Source organism: Chelonoidis abingdonii, chromosome 5 (assembly GCF_003597395.2).
Source record: "Chelonoidis abingdonii isolate Lonesome George chromosome 5, CheloAbing_2.0, whole genome shotgun sequence".
Lineage (NCBI taxonomy): Eukaryota > Metazoa > Chordata > Testudines > Testudinidae > Chelonoidis > Chelonoidis abingdonii.
The window spans coordinates 37,128,348-37,142,900 of record NC_133773.1 but is presented as its reverse complement, the minus strand read 5'-3'; the positions used below and the strand labels follow the sequence as shown (position 1 = coordinate 37,142,900).

Below are 14,553 nucleotides of genomic sequence, written 5' to 3'. Positions count from 1 at the left end.
TTTTAAAGGTCTGGAATCTAATGAACAATCCCTGGAAAGTATTAGAGGGGTAGCCGTGTTACTCTGACAAAATGGGTATTCACCCACGAAAGCTCATGCTCCAAAACGTCTGTTAGTCTATAAGGTGCCACAGAATTCTTTGCTGCTTTTACCAATCCCTAGAAAGATTGCCAGCCTTTCAATGTATTTGCATAACTTCTTTCTAGCCCTAAGGGTTTGAGAGCTACTTGACTCCAAAACTACTGCAGCCAGTACTAAACACTACAAGTACTGAACTTCAAACAGGGTAATTTCCAATGCCTGTACTCCCAACATAAGCAAGTATGAGCTGAAATACGTGCTCTAAACGGCAGTCTAGTGTTAACTAAAAGTAATTCTCAGATTTGAAGTTTACCTCTCAATGAGTTTAAGTTACCCATTAAGACCTGCTACTACAATACTCCTTGATTCAAAATATCATCCTACACTTGCTTTAGAGAAAGTGCTACAGACCTCAAATATACACTGAATTTATTAAATTTAAAACAGAATATGGAAAAAACATGAGTAGAGAAGAAAATTCAGGATGTGTGTTGCTCTTCAAGCCTATTTGTCATTTAATTCTACAATTTCAAACATGACATTGTGGCTATTAAAGTCATTCCCTCAGAACTTTAGAAAGTATAATAAAGCATTTCCAGCCGCTACTGTCATCTCTCCATCCCACTCCAATTTGCAATCCTTGCTGTAACATTCACGAGACAGGGGATGAAAGACAGCTCATTCTACATTTAAGGCAAACAAAGCTGTGTACAGCTGATTCTGCACAATAACTAGCACTTAGTTACACTCCACACACAAAACAAAACCTACCCAAATGTAAAAATATTCGAGACTCCTAAATCCAGTGGCACAAAAAAGGATTTAAAAACTAGGTAAAATTTTAGACTTTATGGTCTTGATCAAAGAGAAGCGGTGCAGCAGTAGATTAAGTTCAGCCATGACAAGTCAAAAGGATTTCAGCACCTGAAGCAGGAGTTATGCACTACTGAGAGCCTCAAAATCCCTGCTAAGTGTAACCCTGAAGGCACCTAGGTGCCTAAATTTTCACTGTAAAAGTCCCCTGTTATCCTAAATTTCTGTCTTTCGGTATGTACACAATGCATGAGCCCCAGTACAATCCCTCAAAGCATGTGAAAGTAGGTGTTCCATTTCACTGCCAACTTGCCTGTGGGGATAGACCCCCCGTATGCCTTCTCAAAGCACATTTCATACAAAACAGCTAGAGGGTGGAGGCGGCAGCAATAGCCTCCATTATAATCTTTAGCCCAGTGGTTAGGGTACTCACTTAGGATGAGACACAGGTTGGTTCAATCCCTCCACCCACCTGAAGGGAAGTGATTTGAACATGGATTTCCCACCTCTCAAAAGTTATTCACAGTCCCAGCAGCTTCTGAGCTATTGGAACACTGAGGAGAAGTGGAGTGGACCTGAAGGGATAAACATGAAGATGAAGTGGCAGCATTTTATGATTTTTAAAGAAGTATGAGATTATGTTAGTACCATATTTTACCTAGAACGTTCTTCAAACAACATGGATTACACAGAAAATCACTGTTGAGGCACTGATATTTAGGACTTCACTGCTGATTCAAATACAATACAGACAGCACAGTCTCCTGCCTTAACTGTGGAAATATTTTACTAAGAAATTACTCATATACTAATAGACTTCACTACAATATCCAAAAGTAGTAGTATTCTATTTTATAATCTGTTGCCAGATTTGGTTCACATGACAATTTCTTTTAAAAAAGGGCACTCCATTAAATCAGTCAAAATTCAAGTGTTAGTAGTTTCAGGATGCACCCCGCTACCTCCCACCTCCCCCCGTTAGCCTCCTGATCATTTTGGAGTTTACCAATCATATTCAATTTTTTTTTTTTAAATTGAACTCTTCCTCCTGAAGCCACCTGAAAGATCCCACAGAGTGGGGGGGGAGGGGGAAGGGGGAATCAATGAAATGGCCAACAAATGCTGTCAAATATACACAGTAAACGAGCTTGAAAAAATAAATATCCTCTCAATCTGATATAGTCTTAGGTTTTATACTTTAGCAACAAAATCTTTTCTATCACCTAGAAGTAGGGGTCAGGGGAGCTATTCATATTTTGAAATAATGCTGGTTTTGTTCACAGTACTTCACTGGTTTTATTAAACACAAATAAATTATGACCACCCAGAATTCTGCAAACACTAAGTCTTCATCAAGACTGTTTTAATATTTATTGTACAAACGGGAAGTTTTGAAAACTTGCTGTTTTTCCTGTATCTATTTCTATTGCGCAACCTACTCAGATCCACTAAATAGTCAGCTCTTTAAATAGCTAAAGAATAACATCTGATTTTTTTTTTAAACCCACTAGACTAGTCATCTATTTTTCTAACTGTCCAGTGCAACCTAGGCTAGAAAAATCAATACAAGACTAACTAGGAATGAAAAAGGAAAGTGATAACTAGAAAGTGCAAGTTTTAAATAGCTTTAGAAAAATATATTAGGTATGCATGTGCTAGAAATCTTTTACTTGCTTATTGTATTTATGGATACCACATGTATGGACCAAAACTGAATAGAAGACATGGCACTCCACCTAACAGCCTATCAAATTTCATACTTCTAGTTAGAGCAATTCTGATACCAAGTAACTTAACGTGAACATTTTAAAAAGTTCATTTTCAAGATGTCATTCACAAGTGTCCTAATGATTCACTCACTTCAAAGGCCCTGCAATAGCCAGCTATGATCCTTGTGGCACAGGATGACAAGACTCCCTCAAAAACTAATCAAGTTATGAGATAGTTATGCAATATAAGACATGCCATCAGATCTAAACACTGCTGTGTATGCTATCACTTGCAAAAGTTAACCTAGTCCATTAAACTGGAAGCAGAGTTTTGTGCTTCAAAGCAGAGTTGAGGATAAGTTTCGGGTACACAGAAGTTTAACTCTCAACTAGAGCAGTTTATGCTCACTACAAACGCTATCAAGTTGAGCAAAACCGAGTGAGCTACTTAGTGGTAAAACAAAATTTTAGTTTTTGCTTGTTACAGTTTCTTCTGATCTTTCACATTCGACCCCTTGCCCAGACCATCAGACTGAATGTTTACACAGTGAAGCATCTATCATTATTAATCAAATGTGCAGTGTATCAAATCCAATTAGTAAAACTTGCTTAAAGCTTTCAGCTGGATTGTTAAAGCCAATTATTGATTAGTATAAACTCTTATAATCCCCATATTGCTAGAGCCCTAAAATAGTTTATTAGTAAAATTACCATTAGCAATAGTAGTTTCTAAAATATCATTTAAAATGAGATTTTCTTAACATTTTACTGTTATCATTTACTAAATGCATTTCTCAAACCTGAAATTTGTTTTAGGACGAGCAAGCGGGTACAAGCTTACTTTTAAAGATCTGCCTTCTCTAGTTTTGTTAGATTTTTTCCCCAAAGGTATACAGATAGGGTAGCATAGTAAATCCAAACCTGGTTACCTGCTAAATTGGAAGCCTTTGTAGGGTCAACCCCCTGTTACTCTTATATGCACTGTAGTAGACAGCTCAATGTACTCACTACATATATTACAGTTTCTGAACAGAAAATCAGATATCGACATCACCTGGAAAACCTGGCAGAACGATCCCATTCAGTTTTAAAAAAGATATCGAGTACATATATATGGTAACAGGATTCTGTGTTTTGGGAATTTCTTCTGCATCTACTATTCTTCATAGTACAAATGTCACAAAGATTCGCAGGGACCACACTCTGGCAATTAAGAGCTCCATAGCAGGAGAGAAACCCACTAAATATTCAACTGTAACTTTTATCCCAAGAGGCCATAATTACAATCCCTATTACACATCTCTGGGAATAAACAAGTGGCCTGGGAATTTCCCCACATTAAGTGGATTTTCTAGTTAAGTGTACAGCATCTGATTAAAACAGGCTTTGTCTACTGGATTCAATCATCTTCATCAGGGCTGCTACCATCACTTGCAAAACCTACAGCTACGTGCCCACACAGCCCTCTGACCCAGAGAACAGCTGCTGAGTAGCTTCCAATGTAATGAGACGCATAAAAAGCTTTTACTGTAACAAAATGGGAAGACAAACAACGAGATTTGTAAGATACCAATTGTGACTCTTGCAAACTAACTCCCAAAAAGTACAGTTAAAAACTACTTAGCTCAAAAATAAATAAATAAAAATTAAAAAACTCTCTCTATATATAAAGAATTCACTTAAACCCATGCACAGCAAAAGGCACTATACTGAGGTTAAAAGAACCAAGATTCAGCTACATAGTCATTGGATTAGAACAGATGTCAGTACTAGATTTTTAAGTACAGGTGAGGCCCGACTAAGGAGACAGTGCAACATATTTAAGTTTCCATTTTAGTTACTTCTTGGGTCCTTCTTCCTAGGGGAAAAAAACCAAAGCTAAACACCAAGACTGGCAGACAAGAAATACAACCTATATTTTAGGCTGTTGTGTTCACAGTGTTAGAATCCTTTAAAATGAAAGGATCAGAACTTTCAGAAATGGAATTATTCTATTTTAAAGCTAGCTGTTCACTAGAATGGCTGGTTCTGATCTAATTATATTATTTGATCATTCAGCAACTTTCCGCAGCTATTCGTTTGGAGACTAAAGCTTGAACTAATACCATCACAGGCAAAATTTTATTAAAATGTTTAAATTAATTGGATAGTCTAGTAGTTTAACAGTGATACGCGCAAAAACAGAAAATCAATAACATTTGTGCAATTAATCAAGTTCTAAGAAGAAAAGAGGAAGTGACTTGAAGCTACTGAAGTATGTGAATAAGGGAGTAGCTATCCTAACCGTATACATTTTCTTAAACCAAAGATCTTAGGTAAGCAACTAGCAGTAACAACAGGAATATGACACATTACCTGAAGCCCAAGTGAGATGTTACAAGAGGTTATGTAGCAAGGAAGTGCGTGAACAGAAAGAAGGCCTTTAGTATACCTTCCAGGAATAAATAAAGTGTCCAAATGAAGATTAACACATTTTCCTCAAGAAGTTAAGAAACCAACTATTGTTGGTTTCCATCCAGCAATAGTTATAACAGCTTTTTTAAAAAGGGATTATGTCTACCTGAAAGTGAGCAGCACTTTTTCCAATACTGGAATGCAATCTTCCTAGGGCTAAAAGATGCATGTTACAAAGTATTTAGAATTGTTTTAAAGTTAATACCTTTGTGGATGTTTCTAGTTGCACAAAGTGGTTGCCCTGTGATACCAAACTTCCTGCTTACACGAGACGTGCCAGCATGTGATGTGCTGGTGCCTTTAATACTGGAACATGGAATCTGCATATGGGGATAAGGTAAGTTTCTTCAATAGTCAATACGTAAGAGGGTTCCAAATGATCTTGTTTACTAATACCAACATTGCCACTGGTGTTTGCTGGAAGTCTCATGAGTTGGAAGACCAGGACTATGCAGGGCTTCACTTTAGATATTAGAGATTCAAGCCATTACCAACACAATAGTATTTTGTGTTGTGAACTTCTGGTGAGTTTCCAAATGGATGTAAATTCAATAATTAGATTAACTGCTAGCTTTAATAATTTAAACAATTAGATAATGTAACATTCCAACCAATACCCAAAAATTTCATCCATGTGCTAAATCTCTTCTTTGTTGACTCACAAGTCTAAAGTTACCAAGAACAATTACAACATTAAACTTAAAACAAAAAGCAAGGCTCTTGAAACAGGAATTTTCAAATTGATTCTAATCATGAACATATATCATATTTCAAAATTAAGCCAACATCTGAGCCAACATTATAATCAGAAAATTTAGGACTTCCAAGGAAGACAGCACTATAGTTAAAGCACAGGATAGTCCTTGTCATCCAGTTCATTCATGCTACATCTAAGCCTCATAATAATCTGTTTAATTCAAGTAAGGTCGGGAAAATAAAGTTTCTCTAATTACCATGAGGCCAAAATATTTAAATAGAACTGATAAATGAAAGTTGATGCTACATTTTCACCACACGAAAATGAAGTCAGCACACGGTTTATTAACTAACATCATGTTATTAGTTTAAAGTTATGAAGAAAAACAAGCTCTGTGATTCATACATAAAAGACATGATACAAAAAATTGTTCAAATATTAAAATTTTTTTTTAAAATCTACCTCCTGTGTTTTTGTGTAATTTTGCACTATACATACTATCTAAAATCTAAGACTGCAGTCATTTGTAAGTGCCTTGGAATCGGGACTATTTAACGGCTTTTAAACACTGCAAGACCTAAGGAACTTCATCAAGTGTGCAGAGACCATACGGAACTTCAAGTTCTTACCAAGCATCTCCAAAGGTAGAAACTCCAACTTGAAAACAAATAGTCGTATGCACTAGGATGTGACAAGAGATGAATAATGCACATTTTAAATTTCTAAAACAAACTTCTGTATTAATATGTATAAAACGTTAAAGTTTCAAGAAATGAAAAAACCCTCAGTTTAGAAGTTTTTCCTTTCCAAGAAAGAAAATGATTCAGAAATAAGAGGTTTTTGTTTAAATGTTAAGTAGACAACCTTAAAATAGCTAGGGCATGAAAGCAGGGTGATTTTTCACAATGTAATCCTCTCTACAAACACCTCAATTTCTTACAATTTTCACTACATCTCTCCTAGAGCTTATGATGTTGACAGAGATCTTCATGAAGCTCTGCAGAAGTTCCTATTTTTTTTAATCTAATAACTCTGAAGTTTTGCACTCAATGTTTACAGTAGCACTTATATACCACGTAAAGTGCTGTTAAAACCCAACACAGGTAGGTGGTCCTACGCACTGCTTCTCACTGAGGATTAATGGATATTTAGACCACGCTGTCTGGGACACCCCTTTACAAAACTCTTTAGAAAACTTAACATTAAAAACATCTCAATTCTTTTCAAGATTCTATAACTAACTAAAACCACTTAGGTGATTATCTAAAATGGACCAGAATTTTTCCTCTGATCTAAAAGAGAAGTATGATAGGTATGTTTCTGACTAAACTTTTTCAGGAAGTTAGCATGGAATTTTTTAATTTTTATTTTTAAAGTGAGCTTATGATGGAAACTATAACAGGGTTAAAAAAAGAGCTAGGTAAGTTCGTGGAGGATAGCTCCAACAAAGGCTATTTTCCAGGATAGGCAGGGATGGTATCCATAGCCTTTGTTTGCCAGAAGCTGGGAATGGGCAACAAGGGATGGATCACATGATGATTATCTATTCTGTTCATTCCCTCTGGGATACCTGGCATTGGCCATTGTTGGAAGACAGGATACTGGGCTAGATGGACCTCTAGTCTGACCCAATATGGCCATTCTTATGTTCTTAAACTCTTTTAAAACTGCAGTATCTCTTCATTATTAAACAACTGCACTGAAGACTGATTCCCAGTTGGTAAATACCAGCAACATAGTTAAGCAAACTATAATGAACAAAACTGCTTAATTCAGCGGCGCTCAACCTTTCCACACTGCTATACCCATTTCAGGCGTCTGATTTGTGTTGCATACTCCCGAGTTCCATTTCACTTAAAAACTACCTGCTTACAAAAATCATACATTAAAAAAAAAGCGTCACAGCAGACTATTACTGAAAAATTGCTTACTTTCTCATTTTCATCATATAATTACAAAATAAATCAACTGGAAAATAAATATTGTACTTACATTTCAGGGTATAGTATACAGAACAAATTCATTGCCTGTATGAAATTTTAGTATGTACTGACTTTGCTAGCGCATTTTATCTAGGTAAATATCTAGATGAGTTGATGTACCCCCAGAAAATCTGTGTATACCCCTGGCTGAGAACCACTGGCCTACTTCATCACACTATGACTGAATACTGTGGGAATCTCCCAACAGCAGGTCACTGATCACAATGACACTAGAAATTCCTAGTCCCAGAGAGATTAAGCCAATTTCTGTCCTAAAGCAGTTTAGGTTTAAGAACAAAAGTCAAAGCTTTTTTTGCTGTTTAATTTTCTTTTCCATAGAATAAAAGGAGTGTGAAAATTACAAAAAAGCATTAAATGTATCCTTAAATTAGAAGCTGTTTTAATATGAGCATACACACTAACTTAAACTCCAAGCCATAGTTCAGCTGCATATTTTTTAATTTAAGTAAATCATTACAAAGTCTGCGATTTCCATTAGCAAGGGCCAAGATCCTACACACTAGTGTTTAATTATATATAGAATCAGAAGTGTAGGGCTGGAAGGAACCTCAAAAAGTCATCAAGTCCACCCCGCTGAGCTGAAGTAGGACAAAAACCTAAACCATCCCTAGCAGATATTTGTCCAAACTGTTTTTGAAAGCCTCAAATGACAGGGATTACCCCACCTCTCTTGGAAGCCTATTCCAGGGATCCTTAACAAAGCTGACTCATAGCATGCAACTAGCCAAATTAAAAATGGAAGAACAGATATGAAAGTTTCAGCTAAGACACACAGTTTCAGCTCAAGATAGGATCTTTTGAATGTGGAATTAGTTAACTATACAAATGCAAGTGTTAAGAAAATACAAATATTTAAGTGCACTGAATAAGAACAAAATGATAAAAGCAAAATCCCACACCGAAATCTGCTTGCAATTTGGGAGATGGAAGGGTACAAGGTTACATAAGTTATCTTCTTGTCTTATTTATCCAAACCATTCATAGGTTTAGCATGGCAGAATTTTATTTTTGAAGTTATTTTCTGTAGGTTTTTGTTGAAACCCCTGAAATAATGCCAAAGCATTAACACTGGGACTTTTTTCTTTCTCTTTAGTGTTTTGTACAAACAGTTCTTTTCCTATTAAAAAGAAAAACATTCAGATACAGTAAGCGTCCGCAGAGACGAATGTCCATGACCACATTATACTGTATTCCAGGCGAGTAAAAGTACAACAGGGTTATTACTGATCTGATGTAGGCAGGTTAACTGCAGATGACCACGTGGCTGCCGGCAGTCCATGGCCAGGTAATGATCCCTGCTGACCTTAAATCCAATCTTCAGACTTCGTCTCCGAGGCAAGCTATATGACCATAAAGAGCCAGCCAGAGGTGACAAAGGAGGACTTCAAACTTCTTGAAGTCAATTCTCAATAACACATGCCCTATCACTGATTAAAAAAACCAAACCGAACTTTCTTATGCCTAACAGTAGCTGCTGGCAATGCATATGAAGTGCCTTCAGCGTCCTGATGTCCTAGTTAAGCAATACCCAGGCTTCGGATCCATATAAGATGATCAAAAGTACATAGCTTTGATAAATTGCATCTATAAGAAAAATATGGGTCTAACTGTAAGTTCCAAAACAGGACTACATTTTCTTGAGGTGCTTGAGGAACATACCAAAACGGTATTTCTACATTTCATGAGATGCAATATATTGCCCTGGTTTGATATTTAAGTTACCACTAAATTCAATGGATTTTGGAGCAAGAGGAGCAAGGTAAATGAGAAATCACCCACATCAGTATGAAATGAAGTACATATGCTAGGGTTTGAATCTTTAGTACAACTCTGACTATGAACTTACAATGCTTGTAAAATGAATACAAATTTATATGTTGACTAATCCTAAAATAAAATGTACAAGTACACAACTCAAAAGAAAATACACTTAGTTTCAGTACAAAATGTAAGTTGCACGGATGCATGTAGCTTTGAAATTGTCTTTACAGTTAACAAGAAAAGCATTTTAAGCATTGTATTAAGCTCTTTAAATCTTTTCAGAGAAATCTACAATCAATCAAGTATTTGTGTTTTAATGTCTACTAGAACTGGCTGATTATTTTTAAACAAGAAGAGGCCTAAATTAAACTTGTGTGGAAAAACTTGCTTCTTAATACCTTTGTTTTCTTCTTTTTCTTCCCTTTTCAACAGCAAACATGGAAGAGAAGGAGGGAGGAGAAAGAGATCTGTACTGAAAAGTGAGTTTCTGGACATTTGAAATGTATAAACAAAAATGTTTTGGGAATTAGTTGTTCTAACACTGACATTACAGATGTTATTTTGTAGAATTATACTTGCATTGGTAACAGATGTTTCCACTGAATAAGCTTTAACATTTTGCATTGTACCTCAAATGCTTTCAACCTGAAGAAAGGTGTACACAGAATTTTTTTAAAAACAAAATAGCAACAATTGCTTTAGCTTTGATTTGATTTTCCTTTAACACCCTTTCCCCCTAGAGGGTATCACCCTTCACATCTCATAAGACCTTCCCTGCCTCAACTGCAGAAGATACTCAGGGTACGTCTACACTGCACGATTATTTCGAATTAGCTTAAACCGATATTACAAAACAGATCTAATAAAATCGGTTTAGCGCGTCCACAGTGGGATCACGAAATCGATTGTTTGCGTCCATGGTCCAAAGCTACCATCGATTTCAGGAGCAGTGCACTTGTGGTAGCTGTTCCTCAGCTATCCCATAGTTCCCCACTTCCGGGTTGAGAGCACAGTGCCTGACTGGGCCAGGAAACATTTGCCCTGCGGTGGTGCTGGGTAAAGGCCTCACCCTCCTTTGTGAAAGGCAGGAGAGGGGGACCCAACCTTTTGGTTGCCTTTTTTCCCGGAGTGCATTGGAGCAAACGCCATAGACAGCAATATGGACCTGGCATCACAAACGTATCACTAGACCAGTTTGGTCAACACCTCGCGTCTCTCTGCCAGCAGCATTTAGTACACAGAGGGTGAACATTTACAGTACTCAAGGAATTCTTCTTCTTTTCCCTTCTCTTTCCACGTGTGGGGGGGGGGGTGGAACGAACTGAGAGCTGTTCCGTGAACCGCACAGACATCCGTGTATTAAGGCACAGACACCCTTGGCGCTCAGCTCCGATGCAAGATATTTCAGAGATGCTGTGAGAGATGCTGCTGTTAGTCACTCATTACCCCTCCGGCCCTCCATGAGACATCCGTTGCGTCTTTCTGGCTTTCCGATTTCAGTTGTCACGGCACGCTGTGTATCCCTGGAGTTATTTTTTCAAAGCGCTTTGGATTTCTGGTCTTTAACGGAGCCTGATTAAACAGATTTGTCTCCCAGTTACCAGCATTCAGATCTAGTATCTCCCGAAGTCAATCGCAAGGAGCACATTTTAGCATTGAAACTTGCATATCGCCACCCATGCTGATCAGACGCTGGCCCCACGGCAGCAGAAATTCATTACTAAAGGTTCGGGGCTTCGGTCTTACGTCACTCTGCATTCCGCCGTTCGGATCTGCGGACCAGAGCCGGTCAGGATTGTGCACTGTGGGATACCTCTGGAGGCCAATAATGTCATCCGTCCACCACGAAAACCCTAATCCAAGTTATCAGGTTCGAATTTAGCGCTACTCCTCTCGTCTGGGAGGAGTTCCGAAATCGATTTAAGGAGCCGTTTAACTCGATATTAATGACGACGTCATGTGAACGGGTACAGCATTAAATCGGTATATCGGCCATTAAACCGATTTAAAGTCGCAGTGTAGACCTGGCCTCAGAGAAAGCAAGGTGGTACTGCAAGCACCATAAAATGCTTCTGTGTTGCACTGGAAAGGGAGATACAGGAACTACAGAAAAATGAAGGATTTATATGCCTGTAGTCCCAGATTTTGAACTCTCAACAAGCAGTTTTCCCTCTTTCTGAACTGTACAACAGTAAAGAGTATTTTAATTCTGTATAAATAGCCAAGTATCACCCTAGAAAGTCAAGGTGGGCGAAGTAATATCTTTCAGGAGCCAACTTGTGTTGGTGAGACAAACTTTCAAGCTTACACAGAGCTTACGTGGGCACAGACCTGAAGAAGGGCTTGAAAGCTTCTCTCTCACCAACAGAAGTTGGTCCAATAAAAGGTACTGTCTCATCTACTTGTCTCTAATATCCTTCGACCAACACGGCTACAAACACAACTGCATACAAGTGTCACCCTAGTCATTTTATAAACTATATGTATTATGTTCAGAAATATGCTGGTCAGGCTTGGCAAATAGAAAAAAATTTGAGGATAGGCAGGTGACTTATGAGGAGGCATGGAACCTTTAATTTTAAATTACCTTCAAGTTCAGTTGTAACCAAGAGCGGTAACCAATTGATAGCTATCTGGCTCCTTTAGGAAAGCATGCTTTCAGTATCAGTTCAGTCACTAGCCGACAGCTGCCCACATCACAGCAATTAGTGATCTTCGTGGCCCTCACAAAAGTGAATGAAGATGGAGACACTGATCCTCTGACCCTAAAAATGGTTCCCCTCAAACTCAAGTCATGATGAAATTGTGTGAACAAGGGGAAACTGATGCTGTTGCTGCTTAGTCTGTTCCTGTTCTTTGGATAAGTCAATGACATTGTTTTTTAGGGCTGTTAGACATTGTTTACAAACATTAAATTCACTCATGGTTTGCTTATATTTAAAGTAATTTGTGTCTTTGCAGAGAGGCATTAATTGGAAATGGATGTCTACAATGTTTTCAGCTACATTTACTTCACCATAATACAGTAAGAAAACTTCAGCGAATTGTTTTACACAGTAGTATTTCTGTTTCTCTATGAAAATCAGTTTATTTACAACTAGGTCAAATGAGACAGTAAACTGATTCTTGTACTTTAAAAAACCATTTATTTGATTTTTAAGAGATAAAAAGTAAATTTAGCAACTTTCAAATTATATTTTCAATATTTAATAGAATAAATCACAACTCTCAGAAGAGAGACTTATTTACGTCTTCCCCACCTTCTTTTCCAGACCCTAATACCCAATCTTGCAGATGACCATCCTCTGAGATACATCAGCATGTATATCAAAGATGGTCTCACATGAATCATGGAGAATGGCTGGAGGTGGCACACAGAAATAAAGAAAAGGCAAGCTGAAAGAATATCTAAGAAATAATATTCTCTGGAGTTCTGCTACTTAAAATTGAAACAAGGACATCAAAAATATTTAGTAAATATGTGCAAAGCCACAGGATGTCACAAGAAGAGTTGTGAATTCACCCCAGTAATGTGGCAACAGCTTGGTAAGTGAAACGTAGGTGTCAGGGTTTGTCAGGGAACAAGCCATTTTAAGTTTGGATGCTTCAAACCCGAAAGGGAACAGCGATCACTTTACAAGAGTAACCTCAGTGCGGCGGATGGCTCAGCACTCTATCCCTACCCGATATTTGAATGTAGGCTGCAGTGCTGTCAATCCAAGGCTAAACTGCCCAGACGTCAGAGCAGTTTGGTAGAGACAGAGAAATCGATGGAAGAGGTAGGGAGCCCGTTAGCCCCTCAGTGGCCAGGAAATGTATTTCCTACCTGGCTGCATCAGGGTGGTCAGCAACACGGACGTTTCACCAGACAGTACCGCCCCCTGCGCCGCCAGCGGCTAGTCCGGCTGGCCACAGTCACAGTGGCACTAGGCTCTTTCGTGGGTCACCTTCCGGCGCCGCGAGCGCGCAGACCGGGAGAGGGTCGCCAAGGTCACTCGCAAGGGGCGCCCCAGAAGCTCCCGGTCCTGTCTGGGCGCATCACGACCCCGCCGGGAGACAGCAGGGAACGGCGGCCAAGCGCACGCACGGGGGTCTCTCCGTGTCAGTCGGGGCGGAAGCACACGTGGGAGACGCGCCGGACCTCCCCCGCACGCAGCGTGCAACTGCTGGCACAATAGGAACCGTAGCCACCCGGTGTCTGGCCCCAGCACAGCAGCCCCCCTGCCCCAAGCCCAGGTCGCGTGCGCCCTCTCTTCATCACACGCCGGCTTCCCCCTCTTCCCTCCCACCTCACGCACGCGCCGCCCCTCGCGTCCCTTGCCTCCTCCCCCCACTTTCCAGGCCTCGCGCCGGGCGGGCCCCAGGTGGTGACGGCACAATCCCCACCACGCGCCTAACTCACGGGCTCGGAATCCACCCATCCCCTCCCCCCCTACACAGGCCGGCGCGTCCTCCTCCACGCGCGTGCGCTACTCAGAGCTTTACCGATCCACTCTCACCCCGTCCCGCCCCAGCAGGGATCGCCCCCCCCTTGGGGAGCGCTCCCTCCTTCCCCACCGCCTCCTTCTCTGACCGGGCTCAGGGGAGCGGGGATCAGGGCGCGAGGGAGAGGGAATGAAACACTCACCGGTTCCACAGTCGCCATCTTAGATCGATCTGATCGCACACAAGCGCTGTGGGGAGAGGAGGGGGCGGATAAAAAATCAGATTCAAACCCGATTGGCTATCAGAGGGTCACGTGAGACTCACCGCCGTTTGAAAGGGATCGGCGCCTGCGCAAGGCGGGGAAAGGTGAGAGAGCGGTGCCTTCTGGGAAGTGTAGTCGCTGGGGTGGGGGCTAAGAGTGGAGGAGGCCGGTGCCCCTCCCCATCCCTACCTCCCCCTCACAGGAGAGAGACAGTCACGTGGGGGAGGGGGAGGCAGACGGGGCGAGCCGGGCTGTGTCTCAGGGGAAGGGATAGCTCGCGGCCAGACCCAGTCACTGCAGGAGCTTGGAAGCCTCCTCTGTCGGCATCCCTGTTAGGCACTGCGGTGC

General features: G+C 40.2%; 1 protein-coding gene across 1 annotated transcript in view; it reads right to left on the bottom strand.

Moving 5' to 3' along the window:
* The window catches only part of EIF4E (eukaryotic translation initiation factor 4E), a 40,955-nt gene extending 26,715 nt beyond the window's left edge, over nucleotides 1-14,240 (bottom strand). The window contains exon 1 of the mRNA XM_032792667.2: nucleotides 14,146-14,240. Within this exon, the coding sequence (XP_032648558.1) occupies nucleotides 14,146-14,163 (18 nt within the window). The 5' untranslated portion in view covers nucleotides 14,164-14,240. The remainder of the gene's footprint in view (nucleotides 1-14,145) is intronic.
* Between the last annotated feature and the right edge of the window lie 313 nt (nucleotides 14,241-14,553).